The sequence below is a fragment of the Gadus morhua genome, chromosome 13 (assembly GCF_902167405.1).
Source record: "Gadus morhua chromosome 13, gadMor3.0, whole genome shotgun sequence".
Taxonomy (NCBI): Eukaryota; Metazoa; Chordata; class Actinopteri; order Gadiformes; family Gadidae; genus Gadus; species Gadus morhua.
The window spans coordinates 18,380,740-18,406,203 of NC_044060.1; the positions used below are offsets into that span (position 1 = coordinate 18,380,740).

General features: G+C 45.4%; 2 protein-coding genes across 4 annotated transcripts; both read left to right on the top strand.

Annotated features, from left to right (window-relative positions):
* The first annotated feature begins 240 nt into the window (after positions 1 to 240).
* rae1 (ribonucleic acid export 1) lies at positions 241 to 11,110 on the top strand. 2 transcript variants are annotated; one of them, XM_030375428.1, is made up of 13 exons: positions 241 to 366; positions 1,123 to 1,234; positions 1,368 to 1,472; positions 2,125 to 2,217; positions 2,531 to 2,617; positions 7,945 to 8,031; positions 8,199 to 8,270; positions 8,635 to 8,742; positions 8,979 to 9,085; positions 9,197 to 9,272; positions 9,639 to 9,833; positions 10,223 to 10,308; positions 10,638 to 11,110. In XM_030375428.1, coding segments are annotated over exons 2-13 (1,107 nt in total). In that variant the 5' UTR covers positions 241 to 366; positions 1,123 to 1,144; the 3' UTR covers positions 10,639 to 11,110. The 2 variants fall into 2 exon arrangements, with proteins under 2 accessions (XP_030231288.1, XP_030231287.1); XM_030375427.1 differs by lacking the exon at positions 10,638 to 11,110 and having other exon boundaries at positions 10,223 to 10,312.
* A 3,303-nt stretch (positions 11,111 to 14,413) lies between these two features.
* Positions 14,414 to 24,224, top strand: LOC115557088 (RNA-binding protein 38). 2 transcript variants are annotated; one of them, XM_030374673.1, is made up of 4 exons: positions 14,414 to 14,918; positions 17,049 to 17,172; positions 17,424 to 17,478; positions 22,388 to 24,224. In XM_030374673.1, the coding sequence occupies exons 1-4, from the start codon at positions 14,706 to 14,708 to the stop codon at positions 22,758 to 22,760; spliced, it is 765 nt and encodes a 254-aa protein (XP_030230533.1). In that variant the 5' UTR covers positions 14,414 to 14,705; the 3' UTR covers positions 22,761 to 24,224. The 2 variants fall into 2 exon arrangements, with proteins under 2 accessions (XP_030230533.1, XP_030230532.1); XM_030374672.1 differs by having other exon boundaries at positions 14,416 to 14,918; positions 17,049 to 17,187.
* The last annotated feature ends 1,240 nt before the right edge of the window (positions 24,225 to 25,464 follow it).

Sequence of the window (25,464 nt, forward strand, 5' to 3'; positions counted from 1 at the left end):
TAAAATGTGTATGTTAGTTTGTGTCTGTGTGGGTGTACATGTGCATTACCAATAAGCTATTGAATGATCTATGATTCAGTGACCATAACTCATGACTCATGAATACAATTAGAAGTATAACACTGTTGATTAGTGCTCCCTTCTATCAAACTGTCAAATGGTCTGGCACACCTCGATACCTTTTGCCAGTACTGAAAACACTGCTCCCTGGCGGTTCTACGTTGTAATGCACCATCAGAGCTTGGCGCACGTCGTCAAACTGCGACAGAACGCCGAACACCACACTTCTGTGCGCCATCACACACCCATGGTTGCGCTCAAGAATTGTACCGATTGGCATGCTGTAAAGAATAACGAATACTGACCGTATGTATCCTTTATTCAGCCATATTTCTAAACAATGTTAGAATTTAATGCTCTGGACTTGGCTTTGAAGAAGGGTTGCAGTGTTTGGGACGAAAATAAACTTTCGTATGCCGCCACTGCATGTATCCCAAATTCGAGCGGCATTTCTGCTAAATTCTTCTCAGCATATAGCTGGCAAGATATATCGATACCTGTTTTTACAATTTGACCATATGAATCATGCTTAATTATTCGCAAGAATATGTCGCTATGTGCACAAGCCAAAAAGCTACACACTAGCTTGACTATCGTTAGCTTGTCTGAATAGCTCAACCATTGTATGTTTGCCTTTACGTTCATCTAAGCGGTTAGTTAGTGAAGTCGACATAAGTTTGTCATCTGACTGACTAGTGTTGTCTTAAATGTGCTTAATATTCACGAATATTTCCACCAGCATGAACCTTTCGTGCGTTACATTCACTAGCATGTAATAGCTTATGTTAGCTGTCAACAATACAACCTCTTTAGTTATGGCCACCCAGCTGTATTGACAGATCTTCATCCTAACTTGTTATGGATATGCCAAGCTATGTTTATTATTATTATTATTATTATTATTATTATTATTATTATTATTATTATTAGCAGATTAACGTTAGATCTCTATTTTAATTCATTTAATTCAAGAGGACATCTTCCAATTTGAAAGTAGGTTGCTTAACTACATGGGTTTGATGAATTACTATTTAATGTGCCTAATTTTGTTCCCTTGTTAAGGTCATTGTAAACTCCACCAATCATGAGTTTGTTCGGTACAACAACCGGGTTCGGAGCTGGAGGAACAGGGGTGTTTGGAGCCACGACAACAGACAGCCACAATCCAATGAAGGTACTAAAATTATTTGCACGGTGTTCCCTTAAAATACCTTTACTTAACACCCAACATGGTGCATTTCCCATTACATGTTATCAGACTGTCCATTCTGTTCCTCACTGGTTGTCCCCTCTTGCACACACTACAGGATGTGGAGGTGACTTCGCCTCCCGACGACAGCATCAGCTGTCTGGCCTTCAGTCCTCCAACCATGCCTGGCAACTTCCTGATTGGTGGCTCGTGGGCCAATGATGTGAGCGCTTTATCTACCATTAATAAAGCGGCACTGTACCCCCAAAAAAATGTTGTTGGTTGTTTTTAGACGTGGTTATGTTTTATATTATCTTCAACATCGTAACCAATGACTTTTACTTGAATAAGACCGTCATTTAGAGAAAGCAGTTGTAAAATTAAAAATGTTTCCCGTCTCCGCCAACCATTGTGTGAACGTTTCATTCTGCAACGAACGCAGGTAGCGTTTTTCATGACGGTGAACTGCCTTTCTTCTACGTCATTACTAGAGGGTATTGGTGGTGAAGTTTGTTTGGGTGCGTTGAGTTCATTCGTGGCAGAAGTTTCGGCCAGAATGACCGCCGGTAGTCAACCAAATATAATCTTGGTCGAGTGAAATTGAAACAACTCTATGACCATTTGTTTGGTAGATTCGAGTAGATTAGACACATAGGTCTGCATATGTCCCTCCCACACTCGAATATAATGGATTAAGAACTTGGTCAAAACAAGTGCATATCGACCAACTGACGAGAACTGGACACCCAAGATGATCCCCTCTGAGAGAGGGTTATGAATTTCTTTAGGATTACAGCTGATTTGAGTGGGGTTGTTTGATAGTTTCTAATGCAAATCAATGACTCTAGCGTATTATGGTTTTTGTATGGCTGCAGGTGCGGTGCTGGGAGGTGCAGGACAACGGACAGACCGTTCCCAAGGCGCAGCAGATGCACACGGGCCCAGTGCTGGACGTTTGCTGGAGTGATGTAAGATCCCCGTTGGGATTTGTTTCTGAACATTATTTCATATGCTGTGAGCGCAAACCAGCTATGTATGCATTTATGTTCCTGTGATAGAATAGCTGTTTTTGAGTTTAACTCTGTTCTATCCCAATACAAGACATGATGACATCTTCTAGTTGTATTTGATTCATTGCACTACGCTGCTATTGCATTTGACCGCTCAAGACGAGTGTAATGAGCAGCATGTCTCTCATCATTATTCTCATAGTTTCAGTCAAATCGGTTGAATCTACAGCAAATAAAACCTCTGACCATGACGTCTGTTCTGCTTGAGCAGGATGGGAGCAAAGTGTTCACCGCCTCCTGTGACAAGACAGCCAAGATGTGGGACCTCAACAGCAACCAGGCCATGCAGATCGCACAGGTGAGACCACAGCCCAGCTCCTTTCTAACTTTTAAAAACAGGGCTGTTGTGAAGCAGACACTACCTGCTGAAATAATTGTTCCCATTAAAATTTAGAATAGTTAAAGTAGTTAGAACACATGCTTTATTGGAATAAAGATAAAACAACACTAAGCAGGACAACATTATCAGGAGTAGGGCTGGGAGATATAACGGTTTTAAAATTATACCGGTATATTTTTGAAAGCGATATATGGTTGAGACAATATCGCCATACCGGTATATGTTATTTTGATGTTGCCTTGCGAGCGCTATTTTACTGTACGTCCACACCAGAAGCGAATTGAGCGACCAAATCGCCGGAAGTCATTCACTTTCTATGGGCAAGAGCGACCAAAGCGACCAACGCTACCAGTGGCCAAAGTTGAGCGACCAGAGCGTCAAAAAGAAGTTGAAAACGTTTTAACTTTATGCAAATGACTATGACGCGCTTCAGCGGCCAAACACTGACAGCCAATCGGAATGTAGATGCTCTTCGCTTGCGTGGATCCCAGGGAACACCGGCAGGCACATTGGTTCCTACCTACCTTTATTCACTCACTGAACAAAATGTCGGCTGAAGTATTAATCGCGGCTGTAACTGGGCACCCGGTGTTGTATGAACCAACCCTTTTTCAGTTCAGAGATCGAAACGCCATAGTGGTTTGGATACCAAGTGATGACAAGCGGGAGTATTTATGCATCTAGAACGTTCGTATTTAAGCGGGAATCATTTTCATTTGCTCTCCATGCCACCAATCTAACCAACCAATCGCGTGTAGCATGCTTTAAACATAACCAAAAAAGTTTTTGAAATCGTCACATAAACAAACTAATCGACAAGACGAGGGATAAATGACAAGGGATATATCTCTTGTCTTTTATCCCTCTATTCCCCACTAGTCACGGAGCCTGAGGTGAATAATTGTTAATTAAATAGTCTAGATAGATAGATAGCCTAGTGAAGTCTTTATTAATACCAAACGACACAAATCGTCGGGAATCCATTTAGGTGGTTCGGCCCACACAGGACAGTAGCCTACAAGACCACACAGAACAAGTCTGACTGGACATACATCACATTACAACTAGACACGCGTTGATAGATAGATAGACAGACAGATAGGCCTAGATGGATGGATATGTTCCATTATTTGCCTCGCGGAGCCAACCAGTCCTGTGCACGTATGCAAATTAGCCATGTGCGCCGATGTCTATTTGTTTTGAGTGCGACGAATGAGTGCAGATCATGATTTGCAGATGCAGATCAGTGAAACATATTTTAACTAGCCTACTACAGCACGCAGGGCTTTTTGTTCTCGGTTGTAATTAGCCTACATTTTAGGATTTTTTTTATATTGGGGGGGATCACTGTCCTACTTGTTGTCGAAGCACTTCCTACAAAAATCAAAACCGTCCCGGCAATATGGCCAAGGTGTATGGGAGAGTTCACGCTTTGATATGGCTGTCTGTAGGGCCTACTAAAAGCATACGGCTCCTTTAAATGATTCTGCATAATTGAATTGTACGTCATGAGCGACTTGAGCGATCAAAGCGAACAGAAAAATGTGCAGACCGCTGCTCTCTGAGCCTGCAAACCATGTTCAGCTGCTCAATCCCGCCCCTTATATGTACGTAGCGTTCTCCCACCCACGGACGTTTTGCATCACAACAAACTTTGAACAAAAACATGGCGGACACGGTGGTAGAGAGTACTGAACCCGTAAAGGGACATGGGGTAAAAATAATGTTTTTAACTTTTCTCGTGAGCACGAGAAAGTATCTGGTGCGCACGAGAAAGTATCTCGTTCGCACGAGAAAGTATCTGGTGCGCATATCACTGTGTGTGTGTGCGTGTGTGGTCAGCGTGTGAGTGCAGTGGACGAGCGAGCGGTAGCGGGCATGTCAGTTTAGTGAAGTAATGATCGAGTCTGGTTGTGTGTAAAAGAATAAAGTACCCGGCAAGAATCGGTGGCCGCTTCATTCCGACCATATTCCGACCTATAAGCAGACCCACTGCCGGTCAAAGTGAAGGGTATGTTGCCCCCGAGAGATCATCGGCCCTGGAGGGAACGTCTCTCCTGTGCCCCTCGGTCTGGGAGCCGACAGCAGGAAAGGTGTAACACTAACCATCTCGTAGTCAGAGGCAGAGCGCAAGAGAGTAGTACGTGCTCCAATAGTGCGAGATAAAAATAAAGCACATTAATTTGAATGATTTTAGCCTGTGTGTGATTTATCGCGGGCACGGGCACACACAAGCTAAAATCATTCAAATTATAGAAGAGGCTGTCAAGGAAAACAGGATTTTTTGTCTCTAATGACTTCTTTGGTATCACTCCGCAAATAGTCCGGTAACTTGTCAACGCCAGCGTCTTCGGTTGCTATGCGACGTCAACGTCTTTGGCAGACTATTTCTCTGCTGATCAACACTACGAATGCTGGTTACAAATAAATTGTAAAAAGACTCATCATGAAGTTATTTTTTCGTTTAGGCAAGTAACCGTGTAATAAGCGGGATAATGTATAGAACGTCGCCGGTCATTATCGAAAATAAGCCCCTTCAGGTCGGTGTCCTGTTCGCCCAGTCTGGGTTTATTTTCCCGATAAAGAACGGTGTTCTATACATTATCCCTTAAATATCTGTTGTTTAAAGCACAGCTGTGCTTTGTTGAGCAAAAAAAAAAAAAAGAAAGGTTGATAGTGAATACTTGTGGCGTGGAGTTAAAACTACACACTTTACCAGTTTTGTTCAAAATATCGTTATAATATCATATATCGCCATTCAAACGAACAATATCGAGCTATGAGTTTTGGTCCATATCGCCCAGCCCCAGGGGCATGTGCTTTGTCGAGGGAGTCAGTGGCGTCCACACAGTAACGGCAGAGCTTCACTGCAGAGTGGGTCAATGAGCCATGGAGCGCTGTGTCGGGGAGCTTTGCGTAGTAGAAGGACAACACGTGTCGGAAGATCCTAGAGTTTATATTTATGATGGGTTATACTGCCATGTAAATATTCCCTATACCTCCTGCTTCTAATGTCTTTTGCCATTTTCTTTGCTACTTCTTGCTCATTATGATGGCTCTTTAAAAAATATAGACTTTTCTATGCCTGCTATGTAGTTGTTGCTTCCATGTCCAACATACTTTAGGTGCACTAAATTTTCATTGCATCGCCTTTAACGCCATAAGGTCACCTTGTATCGCCCTCCATAACTTTCATATAATGTGAATGATTTTTGAAAAGAATAATGCTGCGTTCCAGGCAACCCGTAACCCGTGTTTTCACAACCTTCTACCCGTGTAAATGCCCTGGAACTGCAGACAAACCCGCAACTCACTACCTGTGAACTCGTACCAGACTGATTCACTCCCAGTTCCAGCTCGTTCCAGCCTTACGGGCTAAAAAGTGTCCCTGGAACGCAGCATGAGGTGTAGAGAAATGCTTGTCTTTATTTGAAGCACAAGTGTATATATAAAAATTCCAATAAAGTGTTTCAAGTTTTTCACTGAGCTGAAATGGAACATTTCAAACTAAAAAATTAAGCAAAATAAAAGGGCTTGTGCAGGTAATTCAGACTCTCTGAATAACTACTATCAGTAGCAGGGCAGGTTGGAAAAGTAGGCTTAGTTTTTTAGAATGAAAAAGCATTCTCTGTTTTTATCTCGCTTAATTTTTCCCCTCTTCTGTCGCGTTTATTTTCTTTATCCGTTTCAGTTACTCTGACGCTTGGGTCGTTCGCAATTTAAAAAAACAACACAAGCAGTGAACAGGACCAGAGCAAAGAACCGACCGAGCTCTTTCTCTTATTGGTTTAGACCACGATATGATCCTACCATGAGTAGGGATTGGGATCATTAATATTTATTTATACATTTTAGATACTCCTTAACGATCCAAGTCTGTATCGATACCTCTAACGATACTTTTCAATTAATTGGTGGAAGTACGAAGCGTTTTTAGAGAAATATTTAGGAAATAAATAATTGCATTTTAAATGAAATATGTAATTGTTAATGAATATTGTCATCAGTAGTTTTAGTTATATAAACTAAAATGATTACAGCACTATACAACTGTAATAGTAATACAGTATTAGGCCTACTCATGTTTCTCACCAAAAACTAAATTTACCGTTTCTTTATATTACAATTGAACGCATCATGATAACCTAACAGTCGTTTTACTGAGCCAACCTCAACACATCATCACGCAGCACATCTGAATCTTTATTAACTTTTTAAGATAACTAGCTTGTATGCTGCTTGTTACAACACTGTTGTTACAACACCGATTTCACAATTGGATTACTATTTTTAGCTGACGGGACTAGCGACAATGTTTGTGTGTGCGATTACCGCTCGTAGTTTGAGTGGATGATTAAGACAGGCCTGTCTGTGGTGCGACAGGAGAAGGAGGTGACAGTCTTTTCAGCTCGGAGACAGTCGAAGGTACTGCATTTGGTCTTTATTTGATGCACAATGCTAATGTGCTTGGCCATTGAGTTTGTGTTCCCCCCTTTATAATAAATGATTTTCGCCCGTTCAGCCATCCTCGCGAGCAAAGTTAACTGCCAGACTTCACTTGTTTTACTCGTAATACCTGTTTGCTTACAATTCCATTCAAAAACATTGGTGGACACGCTTCAGTGATTGGATTGATTTGATTTAAATGCCGTGACGTGGCTCGAGGGACGCAACATTACATTACAGGACCTGCGGGACAAAAAAATAAATAAATGAACAACAGGACTCGATAGTGTTAGCGATAAGCCCGGGTTTGATTTTTGGGTTTTGAAAAAGTGGAACCGGGTCCTTGATAGAACTGGGTTTCGATCCCCGTCCCTAACCATGAGTGTGAGTTCGATTACAGGAGAACACGGAGAGATGATGCGATTATGAAGGAGATTTATTTTTTCACCCGGCCAGTGTCAGGTGCACCAGTGCGACCTATAAAACATATTAGTTGCACTCTGGAGCCCTGATTCATGCTGCTGGAGGTGGGATCTGTAAGGGCGTAATTGGCAAACAGGGATCACAAATTGGGCCAGCAATATTAAACTTTCCCTTTCCCCAAAAAGCAAACTAAAACATTGTCAAATTCAGCGTTCTTCGAAAAGGTGTACATTTTTAACGCAACACTTTGTTAACTGGCCAACATACAATGCATGTATTAAAATCATCTTCTGAAAGCTTCATCTACTCTCTCAACTGAGTTTCTTTTATCTCCATAACTAAACATGAAGCAAGTTTTTTTTTTACAATGTTATATTCAAATGTAGTTCAAATGTACCCTTTCTTTCACACTTTAGCATGATGGGCCAATCAAATCGATCCACTGGGTCAAAGCGCCCAACTACAGCTGTATCATGACTGGCAGCTGGGACAAAACACTGAAGGTACAACTTAAGGAATATCTTTTCATACAACTATTCTTTATACAGAACATCACCTAACCAGAACCTCCTATTATAACTCATCAATGTCTGCAATTGGCATCCTTGGAAAAAAGCTTCAAGCTACACATGTAATTGAAATGCTGTATCCGTCCTCTTTGGCCCGCTAGTTCTGGGACACGCGCTCCCCCAACCCCATGCTGTCTCTGCCCATGACCGAAAGATGCTACTGTGCTGACGTGGTAAGTCATCGAAACACTTCCTGATGGAAAACACTTGCTGTTCAGACACCCTTCTCATTATGCAGAGTGGAACCTTAGGTTATGTGTACTTACTCAGTGTATATATATATGTATATATATATATATATATATATATTTATAAAAAAAAGATTCAATCATTTTTGTATATATGCACATACATCCATCATTTTAGTTTCAACGTGTTTCTTTTATAGTTTTTGCTTAAAGAACTTACAAAAAAAATACATCATACTTACTTACATTTATTCTATTCCCCTCAATGACCTGAGCCATTACAACGCCAACCATTCCCCCGTGGATCCACAACGATCCCTGGATGTCAATGTTTCAATTGTCTGTGCAGGTCTACCCTATGGCTGTATTGGCGACAGCAGACCGGGGGCTCATAGTGTACCAGCTGGAGAACCAGCCCTCGGAGTTCAGAAGGATAGACTCTCCCCTCAAGCATCAGGTATGGTGCTACAGGAAGCTCACCTCATAACTCCAATACCAGGAGCTTTACCAAGGCAGGCCCCTTCAAAGCCTGTACTGTCCTTACCGGTAGGGTGGGCAGAGATCTTATTTCGTTGATTGTTTTTCCTCTCCTTAATGCAGTCATCAGTTGTAAACGTCTTACTAAGAGTATGATTACGAAAGTTTTTTCAGCCTCAATCAACCCTAGTGTGACAGTAATTGTTTCTCTTGCAGCACCGCTGTGTGGCCATATTCAAAGACAAGCAGAACAAGCCAACGGGCTTCGCCCTGGGCAGCATTGAGGGCCGCGTGGCCATCCATTACATCAACCCCCCCAACCCGTAAGTGTTCATCCAGCCATCAGTCTCCTATGAACGACGTGTCCATGTGGTTCTGCCAGTGAGCCATGTGTTTAATTAATATTTTTTTGTGTTTTTTTTTCTTTTGTTCAGGGCCAAAGACAACTTCACCTTCAAGTGCCACAGGTCCAACGGAACCAACACAGCCACGCCTCAGGACATCTATGCTGTAAGTCTGACGCTCCTGGATACGTCGGGCAGGATCGTCCGGTGGTTAGGGTGTTTGCGTCTCTGCTGAAAGACTCTGGGTTCGAAACCCAATGTCTGTCCATGCTCTGCATCCTGGGGCCTGACCCGCCGTCCACATAACATTGATAGAAAATAGTTCAAATCTTTAGGTCGACTTGGATACCGGTGACCTTACCAGATATTTAATGATAGTAGAAAAGTAAAACATATTTTTCTTATAATCTAATAATTCCAGTTATAACAAAGGGAACACTAGTTACACCGGTTGCGATTTCAGGCTTTTTCTTTTAGTGCAAAGCCCATTCCAACGACCTTAAAACCCATCTTCCCTCCTCCACGGTCTCAGGTGAACGCCATCTCCTTCCACCCGGTCCACGGCACTCTGTCCACCGTGGGCTCAGACGGCCGCTTCAGCTTCTGGGACAAAGACGCGCGCACCAAGCTGAAGACGTCGGAGCAGCTGGACCAGCCCATCACCGCCTGCGCCTTCAACAGCAACGGCAACATTTTCGCCTACGCCTCCAGCTACGACTGGTCCAAGGTGAGGGGAGCTAACGAGGCTCATGCCGCCGTTGGGAGAAAGCTCTGTCACTGAGGCAGCAGGAGTTTGGGCAGATCACGTGTAAAAAAACGAACCGGATCGTAAAATGTTTAGGCGTTTGGGGAAACGTCTTGAATGAAATGTTGTTTTAACAAATCTATATGTTTGAAAGTAGCTATTTGAATATTGTATATTTTATAAAAACATACCTGTTTTATGTTTATGTATGCAACTTTTTGAATTAGAATAGGTTTTGTTACCCAAAGTAACCTCATCAAATAAGAGTGTGTAGTTAACTGGTCTCTGCAGAGACGAGGTGAGTCTGTTGACGCGTGGTTCCTTACTGTTGCACCTCTGTGTCTTCCAACCCCCCCCCCCCCCCCCCCCAGGGCCACGAATATTACAACCCCCAGAAAAAGAACTACATCTTCCTGCGGAACGCGGCCGAAGAGCTCAAGCCTCGGAACAAGAAATGGTGAGAGGAGGGGGAAGGGAGATGGGGAGGGAGGTCCTGATACCCCAACAGGCCCTTCCCCATTCACAGTTGGTTTAACCCTGGGCTGCTACTGCCACTTACATACTGAAGAGCAAGGGTTTCTGAGCTGGCTCCACACGATTAGATTCTACCTATGCAACCTATGTTGACCGTAGAGATAAGTGATTTAGTACTTAACAATAACTATTAGTGTTTAACTGTTGTCTGATTTGTTAATCCCACTGCAATGAACAACCTTGGTAACAATAAAGGTCCGTACGACTTGGTGATCGTGATGTCGGGTACTGACCTCTCCTCCCTGTCCTCAGATGCGCCGCGCTGAGTCACGATCGTGCCATTACGGGGGGATGCGGCGGAAGACCTGCGGCTTTAGTGTGCGTGTGTGTCTTCGTGAATATACACAGAAAGCACCTTCCTTTTCACCAAAACCCCTGGACCAATGCGGCGGTGCTGCGTAGCGTGCATGGACCAATCAACAGAGCCCGCAACCCAACTTGGTATAGATGGCAGCTGCATGGCATCATTGGTCTTTGAGGTCGTCGTGGAGAAAGGGGCGGGGCTTAGATTGTCATTCATCTTGTTCTTTTTTTGTTGGATTCCTGCAACATTTTTTTTTTACGACCGTTTTCAAAAGACTTTACGTTCCTCTTCGGCTTGGTGTTACTTCATGGTATATTTCAAATAATAATGATGAGATGTGAAATAAATTACTCTGCGTATATTGTAAAATTCTCACATTGTTCCAACTTGGAAGTCGATTAAAAAGGAATACTGTTGTCGATGTGATGTGTATATAGGCTATATAGGCTATATTTGTTTTTTAATTAACTTGAACAGTTGGCCTACATACTGCATATTTCTCAGTATGAAACTGTGTCAAAACACAAACTACAGCTATCGAGGACCGCCATCCATTCGATTTAATAAGTCCACTAGAGTCGGCCCTGAACAATTCGGGTAGGCCTGCTTCTTGAACCTTATGAACGTGTAGGGTGGGTCACAAGTTTATTATGGCTTCAACCCTTATCCTCCAGCAGGGGGTGCACTCTGTGCAAGAGACCCCGTCATAGTCGAGTCGGCACGATAAACCACGATGACAAGAAGATCAAAGGAAGAGATTGATTTTTTATGTAAGTCTTTTGACCATGCGACCAGGAGATGCTTTAGTGGAAATGAATTACAGTGGGAGTAGCCACAACAAGGGACCTTGGTGAAAAGTGTCCGAGTTCGCGGAGGATAAGGTGTGATAGGTGTGAAATAACGGCCATTTTATTGAGGTCATTGCGGAGTGTCACCCTGATGTTAACCTGTTGGTCGGTACTTCACAAGGGACCTCCAAGACAGCGAGTGTGAGAAATATAGTCGGACCTTCCTCACCACTCGGTCCCCAGGGCTTTGAAGAGTTCACCCGTCACTAGACAGCAAGACTACTGTCTCTTGTACTGTAAAATAAGGCTTTTGATGTGTTGGTCTTCTTGAAGACAAATCGGTTTGCTCACAGCATTATTAGTCCAGTCTTGCAAAACGTGAATCGAAAGTTTCCCCAACTCAAATGCTGCTAGTGCCTAGTGAGAACGTCTGACAGCCCAACTGGGCCATGTTTAATGCATGCTTGTTAAGTTAATTAAGTGCTTTCCTTTATGTAATGCTTAATGCATTTACCTAGTTAATGGACTGTATGGCTGGTCTTGTTAACGATGTTTTTTTAGACAGGTTTGGCATAGAGAACCGTGTCCCAGTTGTCTCTCTTCCTTGCCTTGGCCCTGAAAGTACACAAATATTTCGAAGGACAAACAAACACACATTTTGCTGAAAGTAGTGTATTTTTGAATGCTGCTTGGATGCAAGATTTATAGGGCACCATTCAGAAGCGGATGTAGAAGCAGTTGGGCACCCGGAGTCAACAACTCGGTTAAACAATCTGATCTAGGAACTTCCCTGCATTTAAAAGACAGCCGCACGCAAGAAAAAACGCAGCGCAGGTGCTGCATTATTCTCGTGTTATCATCCCTTTCTCGTTTTATCAGTGCTCTACATCCGGCTGAAGGCATGTAGCTGATGTAGGCTATCTCTCGTACCCTGCCTCCATTCATAATGCCCAGCGTGGAGCAGCATGGCACACAGTGTGTGTGTGTGTGTGTGTGTGTGTGTGTGTGTGTGTGTGTGTGTGTGTGTGTGTGTGTGTGTGTGTGTGTGTGTGTGTGTGTGTGTGTGTGCGTGCGTGCGTGCGTGCGTGTGTGTGTGTCGTTCCCCGGCACAAGTGTATAGGATTTATACTTTCTTGTCCCTCGACCTCCACCTTCACAGTACCCTGCTGAATCATGATTACAGTTTTTCTCAGTCGCTTTGGTACATTCTTGAATTATCCTCAACATTTGCAAAACAGTAAGTGCATTTCTCAAAACAATTCGTACAAATAGCAAAATACATGGATAACCTGCAAAAGCCAGCTTGTTCAAAATCACTAGTTCATCTCTCAAAAGTAAACAACTGTGTCAATGAACATGCAGTGCCATCAGAATGACAAGTCCTTGTGTCATTGTATATGGATAAGACAGTCAAATTGCTTAGTCATGTTGTCAATACATGTCAATATAACTGAGTGATGTTCTGATCTAAACTGTGGCTAAAGTTTTGAAGACAATTATTGTACATTTTAAGTTACAGATTAGTGTATGAGGGAGATTGATTGCAAGAATTACATTTACGCTTTTACTGTTTGTAAGCTACTGTAATTTGTTGACAGACCATGACATTGCGATACAGAAAGGAAAAGACAGCACTGCATAGCAAAAACAAAAAAACAAGAAACTAGAAATGTGAACATAAGACAATCTCCTTATGGAAAACTGTCCATGCAGTGCTGTAGGAATAACAGTGCAGTCTTCCTACACCTCCAGACGTTCCTGTCTGTTGGGCCTCAAATCCTCATCCACATTACACAAATACCTTCATGAGATGTACATTTGAGCTATTACAGTAAACTGGTTGATTGTTGGTTGATCTAGGGTGCGTCGTACATTTCCTTTATTTAGAGAAAGTAAAGATTCACCTGGGAGCAATTTACAAATTAAGGCCAGATTTCGGAAAAAGAGTAATGGAAATGTATAGAAATATGCTTGACATATTATGACAACTTGTTCAGCCATTTTGCATGTAAAGACTTATGCAATGAACTAATACCTAAATGTTGTGGGGGTGAGACTATTTAACAGAGATCCATTGTAATACATTTTGATCAACATGACATAAGCAATAGATAATGCAGAAAGGAGCAGAGAATTGTACATAATAATTTGCATGAATGGACCAAAGCATTTGCAACTTGTTCAAAGAAATGAGAAACCGCTTTTTTGATGTGCACAAGTGACACAATGATGTGAAGATTGAACAAGTAGTGTTGAGAACTTCGATTCTGATCTGAGAAATGTACCAAAGCGACTGAGAAAAACTGTAATATCATGGTGTCTGCTAACAGGTTTAGCTATACGCACTTGTTGCCATCTAAGAAAAACATGGGTTTTATGAGGGGATAAGCAGTTTGTTGTGACCGACATCACATGTAAGATAATGCATGGACTTGTAACCACTTGTAACCATATATACAGTATCCAGCTATGATGTGATCTAGTATTATGATGGCAGCGTTGTTTGATTTCCCTGCTTATCTGCTGTGTGGGCACCCCTTTTTTTTCTCTTTTTTTTTGGTACAATCCTTCTGAGTCTAGGACATTTCACTTCCTCTTTTCTACTAGAATTAGACAAAGCAACACGTGTGTGTGTGTGTGTGTGTGTGTGTGTGTGTGTGTGTGTGTGTGTGTGTGTGTGTGTGTGTGTGTGTGTGTGTGTGTGTGTGTGTGTGTGTGTGTGTGTGTGTGTGTGTGTGGCGCGCGTTTTGGATGTACAGTAGAGGCTTTCCTTTGTGTTGTAAAGAAGGACAAAAGCAGGTGCAAGCGAGGACGCTGGTAGGCGGGGGGGAAGGAGGAGGAGCGCTGACAAAGTTGTCACTCGAAAACTGTACCGATAGGTCGGCTGTCCTGAATGGGCGCGGCAAATCCGGCGAAGTACAAGCTACAGCTCTGCCGGAACATTTAACACACTCATACACACTGGCACAGTTACAAGCGGTTGGGATCCTGCCACATGAGTCGAGGCAGATTTTGTGAGAGAGATAGACAGAGAGACAGAGCGATACATGCCAGCAGCAGCAGCAGGTTGATTTAAGGAACGCACCAAAAAGGAAAGACATAACGCGGAGAAAATATTTGGAGCACCTGTCCCTGTCGTGTTATTATTTTGTTGCGTTGCCATATTAATCTGGAAAGTTCCTAGAATCCGATTCATTTGTAATCGTGCGGTAGGACTCCGGGTGCCAAATGCTTCTACATCCGCTGATGAACGGGGCCCTGGAAATCATGCATCCCAGCAGTATTCAAAAAGACACTACTTTCACCAAGATCTTTGTCGGTGGTTTGCCTTACCACACGAACGACGCGTCGTTGCGAAAATATTTCGAGGCTTTCGGCGACATAGACGAAGCGGTGGTGATAACGGACAGACAGACCGGGAAATCTAGAGGTTACGGCTTTGTAAGTAATTTACCTCAGTCACACACTCATAACGTGTTTTGTGCGGGATGATTATTCACGATGGAGGGGATATTGTAAAGATCTGGTCTTGACCTCTGTTCATAATGTATTGCGCGTGTGCGTAATATTCCAGAAAGTTATTTTTTGTGATCAATAATCAACACGCATTGTTCTGATACGGGGCCCACGTTGCATGACCAAGCCATTCAAATAAAAAGGCAGCTTGTCAAACATAATCTGATATAGAGTTATAAATCGCGCTAACGCATGGCTTCTCTTTTCTTGCTTTGGTTGCGGTTATTTTAGCGTAATTAGGATGAGGCTACACTAAGTTGATCGGTCAACTAAGTAGATTATATCTCAACATATGTTTATGTCCCCCTGACCCCCACATGCACTTATTCAACTCGCCCCAGTGCTGGCCGGGCCCCTTTAGGAGCCGGCTTATCGCTCTTCAGCAGTAGGCCTATGTGCGCAGTCCACACGTCTTCTCTTTCTTTATATGGTGCTTTTGGAAGGAGGGAGAATGTCCTTGCTTGCGCAGTCTATGTTAAACACTCATACACCAGGGAAAAATAATGGCCTTTTTCAAAACCACATGTTAATCATTGAATATGGGTTCTCTCAATGATGAGCAGATTGGGTGAAGGGCAAGTTCACCTCCATGTCACGGCCAGTTTGATCCAATGGCCTTTCTTAAGCCATGAAACATAAGGCGATAGCTTTTGGTGAATAATGGTGCGCAATAAACGATTCATTTCTTCCCCATATACGTCTTTTGAAATGTACATTATATCTGGGTGAGTTTTGGATGAGTTTGTGTATAAATCCATTATAACGGCTTTAACTCTCAACTAAAGGGTTCTATGGTCTAGTAAGACAAAGCCAGTCATGCAGGCTTTTGACAAAACAGAAGCCTCTGTTGAAATGCAAATATTTACCAGAACCTGTGCGAGATACCCCGCCAATAAAACGGGGACAAGCCAAAGATGGGTAGGAAAACTGTTGTGTGTGTGTGCGTGTTTTCTTCTAACTCAAGACCTGTAAGACAATGGCACTCATTGTTTACGCACAGCTTTCAGGCTCCCAAGAAAAACGTCGGTCTTCGAGTGCAGCGTGTGTCAGTGTGTGTCGAAAGTTGGACAAGCTTTGGGTCATGTAGGTGCTGCCCCTTTGCCTCCACCAAACCACGCTGTAGTGCTGAACGCCACCCAAGCATAAACAGTCATCAGCACTTTCTGTTCTTTTCCTCTTTGCGTCTTCTCCCCCCCCCCCTTTTCTTGTACCTGTTCATCCTGTTGGTCTAGTAGGCTAGTAGAAGTTTTTTTTTTTTTTCTGGCATTAGTATATTTAACAAACAAAACCAACACCACAAGCACGTACTGGCTGTCAAGTGGATTAGCAGGATCCCTCTCAGTAGGGCTCCACAACACCATGTAAACAAACTCCTTGTCCCCGTCTGTGTGTTCACAACACCGGCCCTGGAGTGGATCACAGTCCATATCTCTCCAGATTTCAAATTCTACTGGTGTCTACTGCTGGAAGCACCACCGTTTTGAAGTCCCTTCTCTCAACTCAATTCCTCTGAGTTGGCATAAAACTGATCCTTCAAAACAGACGGGAACGTCTAATGCCAGCAGGAAGACAGCAGGGATAGACCTGTAGCAATCTCCTTAATATCTCCTCCCTAATTGGATAAGCTCCTTGATATTCATCCCGGATTCATATTTCAGCAGGTCTGCCCGTGCTGTCGTCAAGGACCAGGCTTGAGAGCATGTGCTGCTAAGGGCATTCCCCCAAAAAACTGCTCCTCTGTGTGTTCTCATTTAATTTATTTTGGGTTGAAAGAAATCGAGGACATTGTGGCGTCTATGTATGGGCATCTTGGCTCCATCCTGGTTCTAATCTCTAGCAGGATTCCTTATTCACTTCCCCTACCCAGCCAGTGTTGAGAACCAATATGGCTGCAGGGGGATGGAGGTATTCTCCTGGTTCAACTGGTTATGTCCTAAACAGAGCTTTTGAGCACCACCACAGTCCTCTGGCTCTGTGGCAAGAGGAAAAATGATTTGTCTAAACTAGTTGTAGTTTTTCTCTAACGTTGCCCTTTTGATGCCCTTCCTCCAACAGGTCACTATGACGGACCGGGGGGCGGCGGAGAGGGCCTGTAAAGACCCCAACCCCATCATCGACGGCAGGAAGGCCAACGTGAACCTGGCCTACCTGGGGGCCAAGCCTCGGAGTATGCAGACAGGTGAGGAGCACGCTGGTGAGCACTCCTCTTTGTTTTCTTCCTGGTCTTTCTTAGCCGATTACATTATGTGTGCGTGCGTGTGTTTTTTTTTTTGTCTGAAACAAGTCCGACCTCTGTCGAGTGCAAGCACAACGGAGAGACACTGCCTGTGCCTGTGTCTCGCTCTGTGCCCATTGTGCATTGTTCCCGTCGTCCTCCTCTGTAAAATGCAAATGCTGTGTGTCTGACAGCCGGCCTTCTATCTCTTCCAGGCCTCTCCATCGGAGTGCAGCCCATTCACCCTGCGCTTGTCCAGAGGCAGTATGGGTAAGCAAATGGGAGTGGGCTTTGGTTCTTTTGGTGCTTCGCTGTATTTGCCTCTTTGGCTGTCTGACTAGGTTACAATCCTCTATTAAGTTTGGTTGAAACGGCATCTATACTTTGTCACCCAGGCTACATTTTTGATGCGTTATTTTCTAAAGGGCATTTATGAAATGCGAACAGACCAGACTACAATCATCTGTTATTAGTTTATCTTGTAGTGGCCTCTATTCTCAATAACCGCCAGGGCACAATTGTAAGCCTCTTTTTATAGCCTCGGTTTTAACCTGTCTGACTACAATTTTTTGCAAAACTTGTGAAATGCCTTTGGAAGGCACCCTGTCAGCTGTTTGTTGTGTCAGCAGGAAATACCATGAAGCCTTATTTTGTTTTTTTATTTGTGTTGTGTTGAGGTTTTTTGTGGGGGGATTTGACAGTTGGAAAGCTGATCGCCTAGCTGTGTCAAAACAATCCAGATGTACATGTGTGACTGCTTTTAGGCCAGCTCTGACTCTACTGTCAGGCATGCGGATGCAAATGTACCCTTATCAGAAAATAAATCTAATTCTCAAGTCTTTTTATCAAATGGCGCATTATGAAGTCGAGAGACATGTGGAAATCATTAACAATTATAGGTAATTCTCAATCCTAGTTAAGCGATATACAACTGTGCTCTGAGAAAAGGGATGTCTAATTCCCCTGCTTCAGCCTCTGACTTGAGTCACAAATCCACAGGTCCATTCCGGCCTCAAATATGGTTAATTTCCCGGGGGTTAATGTCAGAAGAAGCTGCTAGTTCCCTCTCAGGACTCCCCGTTTCCGTGGTTACTGGTGGAAAAACGGGGCACTAGGGTAGGCTCCTCTGTCGCGTACGTCTCGACAGGTGCTGGCTTCCTATTACAGCCTTAAACACCCCCAACCCCCACCCTGCCCCACCCCTTAATCTCTAGTGACCACTGCCCCAGAGAGAGATGGGGAGTGAGGGAGCTCTACAACACATGCACAGACAGCACGCGAGCGAGCGAGAAAGAGAGCACCTGTTGGCCTCTATAGAGTCCGCCTGGCAGACTTGAGGCCTGGCTTTAAAGAACACACACTCACACAGTGTGTGTGTGTGTGTGTGTGTGTGTGTGTGTGTGTGTGTTTGCTGTTGAGACCAGTAGGGTCCGGAAGAGGTCACTGAGGACAGGAACTGTCCGTTGGAGAAGAGGGGCGGGTGTTGGTTATCCCATCTCTGATACCCTTCCTCCATAATGGCACTGAACCGCCACATTCACCCCAGTGTTTTCTTCCCGTTTATTTTTTTTTGTTACCGTTTCTCTCATCACAATGATATTCCTACCAAGTGTCAGGCAGCCATTAGATTGAGAACCTGAAAACTGACACCCTTGTGAGACTGGTGGTAAGGGGGGGGTGTTCAAGGTGCTTTTGAGGCTTGTGTGGAGGGGCTGGGTGGGGGTTAATGGCAGGGAGGGTAGGAGGGGTGGTACACTGGGGCTCCTATGTGAAGGCTTAATGAGCCTAGGTGCACCCTGGGAAACCCACCTCCACAGGTGTCGGAACAAAGCCCCTCGTTTTTTTTTGGTCTGTTTTCCTGAAAGAACACACGGCTTATGCAGTTCATGCAGTCCTTCTTTAAATTTCTATCCAGGTTTTTGATAGTGGTTTGAAGCAGAGCGAGCAACGTTTGGAGATTAGCCATTAACAGACAAACGTTCTCACTCCCATAATGGCTCAGCCGCTCTCTGCCGATGGAATCTCCCTGCACTGCCCGACCCGGGCCTGCCTCGCTTCTGAAAGACGTGATGGCGGAACCCCACCCCCCACCCCCACCCACTGTCCGGTGTGCATTAAACCCACCAGCTGACCTCCAACCTTTTTCCTCCTCCACCACCACCCTAACCTCCTCCCTCCCCCTCAATCCCCCCCAGCGTACTCCGCCCTCCTCCTTCTCCTCCAAGATGCCAGGGCCTCTCTATGCACATCATAAGTGTGTGTGTGTGTGTGTGTGTGTGTGTGTGTGTGTGTGTGTGTGTGTGTGTGTGTGTGTGTGTGTGTGTGTGTGTGTGTGTGTGTGTGTGTGTGTGTGTGTCCGCGTCCGTGCGCGCGTGTGTTATGCTTGTGTATAGATTAATGATGTGCTCTGTACCCGTCTGTGCTGCCACTCCCGAGGGGGGGGGGGGGGGAGGGTCACCGGACTTATGTTTGGGTCAAAGCCAAATGGCCCGGGGCGACGCACACAGAGCGCCCGGGGGCCGGGGGGGCTCATTATAAGGAGCAGCAGTGAATGTAGGCTCAGCCCGGCCGACAGCGCTGCATGTACGTGCGCTCATCCCTTTTAAAGAAGTGTGCTGGGACTCAATGCCTCTTTGTTGCCACTGTGGGGCTAAAGTTCACATGTGGGTTGAGAGCGGCCTTCATTTACTTATGCGTACGCGTTACAAGTGAATGTGCACTCATTGTGTGTGTTCCCAGGGCACTGCCAGTAGCAACCCCCTATCTCCCCCCCCCCCCCCCCCCACCCTCACCCTCCCCCTCACCCACCCTCCTCCCTACACTTGGCAGATGCCCCTGTGGAACTATAGCGGGCTGCACCCTTCTATTCTTCCAGAGAAAAGTGTCTCTCTCTCTCTCACTGTTGCCTCACCCCCTCCCCCATTCCTCAGTGTGGTTAAAGCTGGCCACACCAGACTAGCATAGCAGCTCAAGCTGGCAGCATTGTCTTAGCATCTCTGCTGTAGCTGCCGGTAGCTTACTGGGCTCAAAAAACGTTCAAATAGTGTGTTACTGTCGTTGAGCTAGGCTTCCCGAGTGACTCCATTTCCTCGCCCGTCGTTCTGTTTATTTCTTGGTGGTTTTATTGCAATAATCCCATCCCTGTGGTCTGAGTGTTGCTGGCCTCAGGCCACAGGACGTCCATGTCATTGCTCACCGTTGACCCCAGCCATCGTGTCGCACCCTCCTTCCCTCCCCCGCTCCCAGCTGACCAGGGAACCTCCGCGTTGGCCGGGGAGACGAGAAGAGGAGCACCCGGCACCGGGCTTGGTGCCTGGTTCCTGGTTCCACGAGGAGGGGGTTTGGGCTATGGCTAAAGAGAGAGTGTCCCTCCCCAGCCAAACCCCCGGCCCACATGCCTAGACAGCGGCCCTCTTCCCCAAGGTGCCCCATGGCCTCAGAGTGCAGTGTGGTGTGCTGTGATGGAGTGGTCCTTTATCTTCGCCTCTCCTTTTGCTTTTCTTTTTTTCTTTCTCCCTATTTTTTTTTTCCTCTGTGTGTGCGTGTGATTATGAAATGTGAAGAGGTTGTGCTGATTGTAGCGCAACTCTTCTCCTTGTATGGCATGGTTTTGGGGGGTTTGCAGTGGTGGCCTTGGTGAGCTGTTTGAAGTTCAACAGTGTTGGGAGGGGGGTTGGGGCCGGTAAGAGGGATGGGGGGGGGGGGGGGGGGGGGGGGGGTGCTTAATTCCTCCTGTGCTGTAATCTTGACTAGTGCATGCTTCTCATTGTTTTAATGTTGCTGTGTAGACCTTCAAGCTGCATCTCATGACTGGATTGATCCAGCTCCCTCCTCGATGTAGCCTCGCCATTCAGGGCCGCATTCTGTATTCAATCTGAATAAAATGTCATTCATCGGTACTGAGATGCAGCTTTGTGAAGGTCAAATTTAATTATTTTGTCCATCGTGTGTGCATTTGCAGTGAGTGGTGTGCCCTTTCTTGACAAAGGTGTTCTATAGTACAAGATTTTTTACATGCTCTCCTTGCACATCATCATCACTCATCCAAAGCCCAAACTCACCACGCACACACAAACACACAAAGACCTGTACTGAAGTGGATACAGTAGCAATTCTAAAACTTTATTACAGAATAGCTTCCTGTTAATAATAGGTGTGCTGTGAAGACGATTAGTTGGTGGGGTAATTTGTGTTGGAAGCTGTTGTCCTTCTAACTACAGCCCAATGACTCATGGATAAAACTGAAGTTGTTAACTTCCTTTCCTTCTTTAGTGTTTGTGAACAGATGCGTTCTTGTGGGTAAAGGTTCATTAAAAGGACCACAGACAACGCCACAGTTCTGATACTAGGTTTCTCTTCTGATAAGCTCTCCCCACTTCCCCATATCCACGCACCCGCACACCATGAGAAACACACACACCCACCCTGCCCCCAGCCAACATCGTCACCTGTGACAGCCGGCTTCAGATTTATGGGCCAAATGGAGAAATAGAAGACACAGTTCCCTATTTGTGTGTGTGTGTGTGTGTGTGTGTGTGTGTGTGTGTGTGTGTGTGTGTGAAGAATAGCAGCTGGTAAAACACTCTCCTGGTGCCTGAGTCTGAAAACTGCAGTAAGCTGTCCCGATCACCCTGTCCTGAGCTGAAAACCAGCCCCCCCCACCCCCCACCCCCCCCCCCCCCCTACCCCCCCCCCCCCCCCCCACCCAACCTAACAGGTTCAGTAGGTTTTGTAACCGACGAACCGAGCGGTTGACTCAACTTTGCCGGGCTAATCCTTCCTTTTCTCTTTTTTTTTTCCTTTCTTTCTCCCCCATCGGTTTTGTATTTGTTTCTTCCTCAACGTGCGATTAGTCATCGGCAGAGTATAGAGCGGGAACCACAGACGAGAGCGGGTTCAGCACACCTACAAAGAGTTTATATTCCACACACCCGCAGTGTTTATATTCCCCACACACACACACACACCCACACACACACACACACACACACACACACACACACACACACACACACACACACACACACACACACACACACACACACACACACGCGTGCGCACACACCCCGGCCCTGTGGAAACCGCACTCTCCCTCCCTCCCTCCCTCCCAGCTGTTCATTTGAGTCCCCCGGGCTCCCTGTCCTAACTCTGTGTCTCCCTCTCTGTGTCTGTCCCCCAGGCTGGCCCAGCAGTACCTCTACCCCCAGGCCTTCGTGCAGCCCAGCCTGGTGCTGCCCTCCCAGGTGTCCGGCTCGGTGGGCTCCAGCCCCTACCTGGACTACAACACGGCCGCCGCCTACTCCCAGTACGCCCAGGCCGCCTTCGACCAGCACTACCCCTACGCCCCCTCGCCCGCCAGCTTCATGGGCTACGCCTACGCCCCCGGCTCCGCCTCCTCCGGGACCAGCTCTGCCGCCGCCGCCACGGCGGCCGCCGCCTCCAGCCTGGCGGCCATGCACGCCAGCCTGGCCTCCTCCGGCGCCGCCGGCCAATCACAGGCCTTCCTCCACTACCCCCCGCAGCAGCACGTCCAGCCCGAGCGCATGCAGTGAGCGCGGCGGGGGGGGGGGGGGGGGGGGTCGACTGGCGGGCCGGAGACGCGCGGCGGACGGTCGGTTCTGAGGCTTCAGAACGCAGCGGGGACACTGTTAGCGTGTCCTTTAGCGGGGGGGTCTTCAGGCATAGGGAGAAGACTATTGCACTATACCATCAGGACAAGTACCTCCTCCATAGGGCGAAGGGGTTGAGGGGGGCGGGGTTTAGAGGCCATGCCTGGGCTGGTTGAGGATACAAGGGGTCTGTAGGGAAGCTGTATGGATGTGTGTGTGTGTGTGTTTGTGTGCGTGCGTATGGATGTACGTATGGATGCGTGCGTGTGTGTGTGTGTGTGTGTGTGTGTGCGTGTGTGTGTGTGTGTGGATGTACGAATGTATGGATGTGCTTCAAAGGGCTTTTGGAAACCTTTTTTCTTTTTGTATAATCATTATCATGGTCTTTTTATTATTCTATAAATGTCGTTATCCATGTTTATTTACCCTGTTCTTATCAATGTATGTATCGTTATTAGTTTTTCTGCTCCACCAGCAGAATCCCAGAGTGAGTCCTGTGGTCTCCTCGATACGAGAGAACTCACGAGCAGGTACACAGCTTGTGCTGCTCTGGGACAATGGAGACACGAAACGGGGTTAGAGAGATAAGTGGGGCGGGGCGGGGAAAGACAATTGCTTTGGAAAGGAAGGGACACACACAAACACACATACACACAGACACACACAGAGACACACACACAAAAAGAGTAACACACACACACTTTTTATCTGAAGCCTTTCTCCAATTTTTATTAAAGAGGCCTTATAAAAAAATCAACGTTTTTACTAAAGATTTCACACTTTTTTTTTGTTTTAACCAGCACTCCTTCGCCTTGCAGCAGAATTAAACAAAGTGCATCCCCTAATTAACCAGATCCCTAGTGACACTAGTGTGTCACGTTATTCAGAGGTTCTGGAGGGTTCTCGAGGAGGGAGGGTCTGGAGTGCTGGGGTACGTTCTGTCAGGTAGCGGACACTGAGCTAAGACACCAGTGCGTTTCTATAAATGTCCTTCTTATGTACTTGTATTTTTAAACTGTTAATCTGTCACTCTCCAAAGGTCATTCATTGTACAGCATTTTTATAAATGTTTCAGTTAAACAATATTTATGAGTAGGTATTTATAGGAGATTCTAAGTTAAAATGCTTATTTTTTTGTGTTATTACAATTTGTGGCACTGAAGGTGTAGCCCTCCCAGGCTGACCTCTGAATCCACAGGGACAATTTTTGTATATCAGCCTAGTTTCTATCCAGATGTCATGTCGGGGAACATTTCTGTGGGTAAAAACAGCAGCTAGGAGGCTCTTGTAGGGCTCTCATGCTGAGACACAAATGCTAGATTTGTTTCAATAAGATGTCCTTTACAGTCCATTCAAGGAAGCCATACCAAAAAAAATAAAATAAAGACTTTGTATTGTAAAGATTAATGCTTAATGTTTATTTATTTACAACGGTTAGTCTATGGTGTTAGAGCGGTCAGCCGTATGATGTGGGTTGTGTGGCTGTGTGTTTGGGTGTTTTTCTGTTTGTGTGTTCACCTCTTATCAGGGCTGTGGTGCTGGTGTGTGTGGGGAGGGGGAGGTATAGATGCAGGAGGCCCACTCTTTATATGTACACACATATACAAATACACATACACCCCCCGCTTGTATAAGGAATGAAATAGAAGAAGCCAACCAGAGTTTGTGAGCAACTTGTTTAGTAGCTTTACTTCTTGGTAGGTTATTAATGGGACCGGCTCAGCTAGTGTTTAAGCTTGAGTCGCATGGAGGAGGAAATGATAACCCACTTTTGACTCGGAGTCAGTCATTTTTTTTTTAAAAACAATATGTTCACAGCTCAATACAATTACACCTATGTAATTGAGTTAAAATAAAAGTCACTGTTAAGTAGGCCGACACAACCTAGCTCTTTGAGCATTCATCGGCCAATAGGCAATTCAAACTGGTAATGCATAGAACTACTTCGAGAAATATTTGACTTGCAAATGACCAGAATAATAATTCAAGTCGGTGTAATGAAAATCCACAAGTGGATGATTATGCAAATGACGCTGTTTCATGAGAGGAACCCTCGCAATTGGAAGTTGTTATGGTGCGTGTGCGTCTATGTGAGAGCTCCTTGTAGGCGTTGCATGGCGTCTGTGTGCGATAATAAAACACACAGCAGAAGAACTCTCGAACATGCTGATACTAAACCCAGCAGCCAATAGGAGCCAAGCGCAGTTCCTTGTTGCTGAGTCACCTCATAGTCTTTCATAACACGCTCTTCGTTAGACAAACTGTTTGTCTTTATAACCACCAGTTCCCTGCAAGTCTCAAGTTTTCAAGTTTTCTTTGTTTCTTCCAAACTGCAGACCTCCCCCCTTCCAATTCTCTCTCTCTCTCTCTCTCTCTCTCTCTCTCTCTCTCTCTCTCTCTCTCTCTCTCTCTCTCTCCCTCCACCCTCTTTTGTTTATATACATAACAGTTCTGCCTTACGTTTGGGACACCCCCAACCGCTCTTTACCCAAACACACACACTTCACTGCTAGAGCTGTTCAAGTCCCAATATTTAACTGCTATGTGTTCCTCTCTCGCCCTCCATATCTCTCTCTCTCTCTCTCTCTCTCTCTCTCTCTCTCTCTCTCTCTCTCTCTCTCTCTCTCTCTCTCTCTCTCTCTCTCTC